The sequence below is a fragment of the Tyto alba genome, unplaced genomic scaffold, assembly GCF_018691265.1.
Source record: "Tyto alba isolate M040663 unplaced genomic scaffold, T.alba_DEE_v4.0 Super-Scaffold_27, whole genome shotgun sequence".
NCBI classification, from domain to species: Eukaryota; Metazoa; Chordata; class Aves; order Strigiformes; family Tytonidae; genus Tyto; species Tyto alba.
In genome coordinates this window covers 6,277,495-6,285,575 of record NW_024881301.1, presented here as the reverse complement: position 1 = coordinate 6,285,575, position 8,081 = coordinate 6,277,495, and the positions used below count along the sequence as shown (strand labels likewise).

General features: G+C 44.3%; 1 protein-coding gene across 5 annotated transcripts in view; it reads right to left on the bottom strand.

The window, feature by feature from the left end:
* Positions 1-5,757: 5,757 nt before the first annotated feature.
* The window catches only part of CHST9 (carbohydrate sulfotransferase 9), a 92,706-nt gene continuing 90,382 nt past the window's right edge, over positions 5,758-8,081 (bottom strand). For all 5 annotated transcript variants that reach the window (XM_042798276.1, XM_042798275.1, XM_042798277.1 and 2 more), the window contains one exon: positions 5,758-7,301. In XM_042798276.1, the coding sequence (XP_042654210.1) occupies positions 6,204-7,301 (1,098 nt within the window). In that variant the 3' untranslated portion in view covers positions 5,758-6,203. The remainder of the gene's footprint in view (positions 7,302-8,081) is intronic.

Sequence of the window (8,081 nt, the reverse complement as noted above, 5' to 3'; positions counted from 1 at the left end):
GAGGTTCTGTGGAAACTGTGGTTCTGGAAGGAATTTGAGAAAAAAAAAAATTAACAACCCTGATATAGGAGGAATTTCTACATGACAAGGACAAGACAGATAGTGTGCACAGATGGTGACTGACAGTACCATACTCTCAGGCAGGCTTATTAGTGCAGCCTCAGTGCCATGATAACATAGATGTGCTGCACTGGAGCTGGCTTACACTTGACAACTGAGAGCAAACCGGCAATTGGTCTTACTCATTTGTGCTGACATACTTAAGGAGAGCAGAAATTGTATGTGAGAAGACAGAGGAAAGGAAGCAACAATTATATATACTAAAAAAAAAAAAAAAAAAAGTTATGGTTGTGGCCCTTGAGGTTTTTCCTTTTCCTTTTGTAAGGACTCTTTCCTCTCTCTCAGGGTTGTGAATCACACCACTTTCTGAAGACAAATAGAAGAAAGCAATGTAGTCTGTATTAATACAGTCTCCATGTTATCAATATCCTCCACAGAGCCATTGAAAAAATGGCTATGTTAGTAGAGTTAAATCCTGAGAGTCTCTAGCAGCCAGGTAAACTGGAGACTGTCACCAGGGTTGGCAGGACCTCAGGAAGGGCTGGGGGAACACGGCCCTGGATACTGGGTTGTGCAGCCCTTGTGTTTGGGAGAAGGCAGGAGTTTGCATATGTGGGTGGGATCCACTGCTTCTGCAAAACTCTCTAGCTGAACATCCCTTTATTTAGCGCTACTGCGCCAAAATAACATAGATTCTCTTTATTTGGGCTCAGTATAAAATGAGACTGCAAGATTCTCACCCTGTTTCTGTCTGCTGTCCGCTGTACAAAAAGAACTGGAGGGGCACTTACTGTCCCCTGGTCAGACAACCTGGCACTGTTTTTATGCTGAGGCAGTGCCTGGGCAGGCTTGACAGATGCACAGTGTTTTGAAACAGAGCTTGCATTCTTAAGGCTGCCAACTGCCCAGAACAGAGCTGAATGATGCACTTGGCTGGAACAAAGCTGGGAAGTCCCCGGCTTCCTCTGAGCCACTGGAATTAAAACATAAAGAAAGGCCATGAACATCCTCTGAGTTAAATTCCATTCTAATACCCAATTTCTAACCGCAGCTATTTATCCACGTAGTTCAATGATTTTAGGAGAAGGCGTATGGTATAAGTATCTTCCATTTACAGAACCACTTCACCTGTAGGGAAACTGAGGCAGAGAGCAGTTCATGTCTGTCTAACAAGACCATGAAGTTACAGAACTTGGAGGAAGATCCAGGTCTCTGAAGTCCAAGTCTGCTACTCCAACCACAAGCAGAGCAACATCTAACATACACGAAACCTGTGGGACTCACTACAATTTGCTACAGCTTGAAGAGCTCAACAATTCTCCCCCAAAATAGATATTTTTATGAATACCAAATTTAATCTAAGACATTCTCATCAAACTAAAATGTGACTGTTTCCTCCACCCAAATGTATACATTTCAGAAGGCAAATCAGTCCCAGGTATCTGGGGTTATGGACATATCCCCTCTGCTGAGTCAGTTAGTGACACCCCCCAGTACACTGTGCCCCTGCCCTCTGAACTGTAAATGAATTGGTTGATACAAATCAGGTGCGTCTGTATTTTTTAAGAAGTGTGATAATTTACAGTTTGATTTTGGACATTAAGTTCCAAGGTCAAATTCATTTAGTTTTGAAAGCATTGCAGCAGGTTATACAGCTGATAAACTGGTATTAACATTACAGTTAAAAAGACTTATCTGATGTATTGTTAGCCAGAAGGCACATACAACAAAGACTTTTGTATCTAACCTACATATACAATACAAAGCTCTAGTAAAATATCTTCCTTTCAGAATTTTGCAAAGTGTTGTATTGTAACTTTCATTTAAACTACATTTAAAATTAAAGTGGTGATCTCCAGTGACACATCACCAAGATCGAACAGCCCGAGGCAGGAGTAGCTCCAATAAATTTGGCCTTTTGGGGGAGTTACACCAGAGGACATTTCAAGAGGACGTGCCGTGTCTGAGTGCATTGTGGCTGCACACCTCTGACTTCCAGAAAGCAAGTTTATCAGCAGTTTTAGAATAGATGGACGTAATGGCTGTGTCTGGAGTTTGGAAGAGAAAAATGAGCCAAGGGAGCACTCTCCTCCTGCTCCAGCCCTCCCACGGACTCACTGTAATGACTTTACAGCACATTTGACTTGCCCTGACAACCGACCTGCATTAGAAAAGTGCTTAGAGATCTTCAAATCAAGAAATGTTTCATGACTGAAAATCATTTACTGTGATGAAGCCCCTTAAAAGAGGCTCTGCACGCTGCAGCTGATCTCTAGTATAAGTGTAATTGCACTGAATGTTGTGGAGTATATTTTCATTCCTCTTCTGCATACGTTCAGTATAATTTTCTGAGTAGAACAAACATCTGTGCACAGTTGTGGAGGTGGGATTTTATACTTGTTATAGTGGATGACCTTCAGTTTTTGTTTTTGCCCGGCAGTCTTACAAAATATAAGCCAAGTTACAATGCACCCTCACATTTTGACCTTTTAAAATTTACTTTTAAAAATAGAGGTTATATTTTATGCTGCAAATTATGCCTTTATCTGTTATAATCCCATAAGTCAGATATCACAGTCCCACTTCAATTATGCTAAACTCTTATGTTAATTTTAAATCATGTAACTTAATTCCTGGCAAAGCAGGCTGGTGATTTTCAAAATGTGGTTAATGAGGCAAAGTACAATCTAGATTCTGCTACTGAGAGCATCTGAATCCCTTAGGTTGCTGAAGATGACTATGGAGAGGCTCTTCTTTACAAAAGTCTGGGTTAGATTTTTCAAAAAATGAATTTTTAAGTGCAGTTAGGGGCTATGAAATTTGAAGTTGAGCATACAAAGAAGTTAAATTACTTTCACTAGAGCCATAGAATAACAGTGAGGCTAAAACAATTACACTTCTGTGCACATACATGCTTTAAAGGCCTTAAGTAGTGCACTCCCCTTTCAAATCACAAATGCAAACTGTACCAGATTTTCAGCATGACAATCCAGGGACCTGATGACTATGTCCATGGTTGCATGCAAATCAATGTCATTTTCCCTCTCATTTGCAGAAGCAAACATTTGCTAATAACTTCTTTCACTCCCTTTTGACTCAAACAATAGCTTTATCTAAGCCCAGCTAGTAGATGAAATCTTATGAGACTGTTCAGCTTTTTCAATACAGTTGCATTCCCCTGACCACCAAATCAGATAGGCTGAAAGTTTGTCATTAAAGCAAGCTGAAGGTGAAGCTTAAGTTCTTCAGAGACTTTGTCATTTACTGCTATTTATTTCTCTGAATTAACGAATTCACACAAAACTCATCTATAAATTGGCCTCCATTCTTTCTTAGCATGTTAAACTTTTTTTCCTCATAGTTTTTAGAAAATAATGTTACATGAGCCATTTTTTTTTTTACCTGTAAACAATTAACACACTTCCACAACAAACAAGACAAAGCAAATAAGCAGACATCCAAAGGTTGGTGTACATTCATTTTTTATTTAACATTTCCAGTGGCTTCCCTACAAGGCAAGAGAGATTCATTCAGGATTTGAGGTGGGAATTAATACTTACAAGAGCAGAGGATCTAGAGAGCTCCACTGTGTCTGTGGGAAAGATGCTTTTTACACCAAGGTCAAATCCAAGTGAAAACTAAGGCAGCTTTCACATGAGTTAGGAGGTTGGATGACACAAAATCAGAACTCTAGCAGTAGCTGCTCTTTAATGTCCTAATCCATAGTCCCACTTGAGAGCAACTCATGAAAGTGCATGGCCAAATAAAAAAGAAATTGTGCTGCATAAAGACACATGGGGACTCAGTAACGACCACTAACTGGCATGGTGCACAACACTGGAGTGGTGGTGTCCTGGTGTCCAACTTGACAGTGGCTGCAAGGAACCACCTCTGCATCACGGTGCCCTGGGGGGCCGAGGCCTTGGCGGTGGGGCAGCTGTGCTCCCCACGGTGCCCCGGGGAACAGCGGTGCAGCTCCAGTGCTCCCTGCCCTGGGACGGAGCCCTCAGGAAAATCTGGAGGGATTTCTGCCAGGGAAAGTGGGAGTCAGACATCATCTTGAGTTTAAAGGGGGAGATTTAGGGGCCCGTTGTCCACCTGAGGAAAAGCATGCATCGGGGCAGTTCAAAGGTTGGATATTCTGTCCCAAACACTTCTGGAGTTAACACCTAAGGGTCCGTCTAGGCACAGCAACAGCTCACACAAGTAACAGTGTGTGCATTTACCTGTCCAACGCATCCCTGCACCTCCTCGTCAGTGCTGAACACCTGCAACTCTCCGCACCTCATGGTGATGGTGGTTTCTGGGCTTTTTCCTTCTGCTCCTCTTTGCTCCACGGCCCCCGGGAACATGCTGGCTTTGGCTACGGGTGCTGCTAGTCATGCACAGCACCACCTCCAACTTGGGCTGACCAGTATGCTTTACCTTTCCCGCTCGGAGCAGCTCATTCTGCTGTGGGGAGAGATGTGCAGAGCCTGCTCAGTTACACACTGGCACCGCGGAGGCTGGAGGTGGCTTTTTTCCTCTTCTGAGAAGAAAACTGAGGGAGAAACAAGCAGCGAGGGTGTGTAGGAAATGGCCTCTCCTTTCAGCAGGGACCCACAACTACTCCTGTGGCAGGACTGAAGCTGTACATTTGCCTGAGATGAGGGAAAGGACAGCAATAGTGCTAGTCGTGAGCCGTGGTTGGGAACAGAAGAAAAGGACATTTTACTTACATCAGTTTCCCACCAGGCTGTTTTCTTATTCTACAACCTGCTCTATCCAGATGCCAAGGCAAGATGCCTGGAATCACTTCAGGAAGCAAAGAATAGGTGTCACCTTTATTGTGGAAGGGCATAGGGATTTCTTCCTATCCATTTTGCAGAGATTTCTCCTCCTCCTGGGACACCCTGGCCACCCATCCTACACTGCCTGCGCAGCTGTGGATGGCAGGAATGACTACGTGTATTGGTCAGACAGCACTTGAGAAAGGAGAGGGAAGAGGAGGAGAGAAGGTACCTTTTCCTTTTATAACCAGGACTATGGGGCTCTGGACACAACTGCCTCTAGGATGAATCACCAATACCCGTCCCACCACATAACACTGCAGCATCCACCCCCCCCCCCCACCCTCCGGGGTTTGCTGGCTGCTGACAAGGCAGGAAGGACAGCAAAACACAAGTGACTTCTGGGGACAAAACCAGTCCGCGGGTTTGGAAGGCAATGGGCATACACACCTTCTCTGCGTAACAAATTGCTGGAAGCTGGGCTGATGATCGGACGTTGGCAGACCAAAAGCGGTCACAGCAGCTGCAATAAAGTTGCTTCTCAGAACCAACCTTGTCATGTCCCATAGCTACCACCCTAAGACTTTTCCCTATCAACAAAGACTATCTTGAATACTGGGACCACAGTATGCATCATGTGGTTGACTCCATTGTAAATTAACATGTTAATGTCTGTGGCAGTTCTCTGAAAGGAGGGTCATGTTTGTCAACTCTAGTTCATGAATCAAAATGGGGTAGTGGACTGAGACTTCAGATTACAGGTGTACCTAAATTTACTCTGTTCCAACAGTTAGGCTGCTGTGTTATTTGTAGTTTTATGCATCTGCATTCAAGAGCATCCTTCAATAAAAAACAGTCCGGTCTAAAACCAGGTACAGTCTAATGGTAATCAAACAACCAAGCCTTGCAACTGAGAACGCTGCAAACATTTTAGAAAATTAGCCAATGCTTCTTTATTAATAAGTGACAGGAAGTAAAAAATACATTCAAAAATAGTTTCAAAAACAATTTCTAAACCAGACACACCAGAAAAGAATCATGCTACTCTGAATGCTTTTTTTTTCTAAAGCCATTAAAAGAACATTAGGTAAGCTAATGCAACAGCTGGCTGCGCTACCACTTCCACAGTATAATCCATAATGGTAAAAGCAGCTTTTTCAGGCATTTTAGTGCAATTGATGCTGTTTACAGGTCTTTTTTTGTGCATTCTCCTATAATTTAATGTCAATTGATGTCACTCTAGCTTATAAAATCCCCACTACCTCAAGACAACTCCACTTAGCAGTAACTTTGTTTCCTTTCAGGGCTAGTATCAAAGTAGTTGTTTTGAATCCCAAAATGATAAATATCTAATAGCCTGAAGCTATTTTGGTGCTATACAATTGGTGATGTATAATTGAACATTAAGTAATCCAAGTAATAGAAGTCATAGGTCAGCTGTCTCTCCTCCTTAGACAATTCCTTTAAATATTGCCTCACTACTTCTGCACTTGTTCTCTCATCAGAGGAATGTCTGTCTTTGAATTTAGGAAACTTCAGATCAGCTGGAGCACCTACCAGCTGCAAAAAGTAATTGGCATCTTCTTCCAGGGTTTCAAACTTTCCTATAAAATCATAGTTGATGAGGCAGGGATAGCAGAGCTTACTGACTTGCTCCCAATGAATGTCCATTCCTACTGGGCGATGGGAATCTAACAAATACTGGATAAACTCCTTGAACTTAACTCCTGATCCTGTTTTCAATGCCTCTTCATTTGCGTTTTGTCTATACTTCTTAATTATTGCCTTCCCAAATACTGGATGGTAATAGCTGTTCGGGTGTTCAAACTTATCCCTGAAGGCAGATACCAGTCTTTCCATGGGATCACGGACAAATATAGTCTTGGTGTATGTGTTCAAGCGTGTGTATATCCCTTTCAGGTCATAACTGTCCAGTTTCCTTAGATGCTGTCCGTAGTGCACATCGTCATGGGAGATGTTGTGTGCTGAAGTGGCCAGTCCACTGAGCACCATGAGGACCCTTTTCCAGTTGGAGCAGCCTGCTTTCGGCACTTCGCAGTACAGGACCTTGTGCCTGTCCTCCACGTAAATTCTTGACACCAGGTGCACGAGGTGGGTTTGCAGCTTCTTTCTGCTGTTGTATTTCTTACAGAACTCATGCAGGAAGGACCTGCGCTTTTCTTGGGTGCGATCCACATCCTTCCACTTGCCACCCTTGACTAATGTCTTGTTTAAAGGGTGCAGCGTAGGAGGTAAATACACCGCTCTGAACTGTCTGAGAGGTGACTCGCTCATCTTCTGCTGGTCAGACAGCTGGCTCACCAAGGAGGCAGCCACCACACTGAAAGGGTCAGCTTTGCCCCGCCACTGCCTGTCACCCAAGGTGGCCATCTCGTGCTTCCTGAGGCCAGGAGTAGCACTCCTGCTCCTCGCTGCTCTCCTCGGCATCCCCGGAGGTGGGACTGTGAAATCCTGCAAACAGGGAAAGGAGCAGAGCTTACAACGTGGCAACAGCCCAGCCCATTCACATTGCAACAGCAGCAAGGATGGCGGTGCGTGCTGGCGACCAAGCCGCATTTAGTCCTACCAAGTGTCTTTTGAACCACTCGATCAACGCATCTAATTTAGCAACCAGCTGGGCTAATTACTGAAATACATGCTTCTGAAGCTTACCTGTCAGCGCACAGCAGGTCTTCCTGCGAAAACAAATAGCCCAAACCACACCTTTTAAGAAATCAGAAGGGGTTCACACAGGGAGGCTGATAGTCCTGGTAGGGGTGGCCAGGTGCCTTCCTCTACCGAACACATTTTCCCCCGCGACAGCACTGGTTGAGTTGCACGGCTGCTAACGGCTCTCCGGAGCGCACCGGCACGTCACACTAACGGCTGCCGGACCTGCTTCTGCTGCTGTGACTTGGGGCAGGCCTTGTTCCCCTGTGGTGGCAGGGGAGGAACCTAGGGCTCCTAAATATCTGACATCAGTGGGTTTGAGCAGGGTGCAGTGACAGACAAAATCCTCCCTCCAAAAAGGTCCTTTTCCTGTCCCCCTACAGACAGATCACAAAAGTGGGATGCACTGGGCTGCATGCACATACAGGTGTTGGCAACACAGATGCCTGCACCTGAGCTAGATGCCTTCACAGCGGATAAGGCAAAATAGGTGCCTTTAGAGCCTATTCCATCTGACTTATTTAAACATCAACATTAAAGACATCAACTAACTAAACATCAACTAGTGACCCTGCAAAGAAT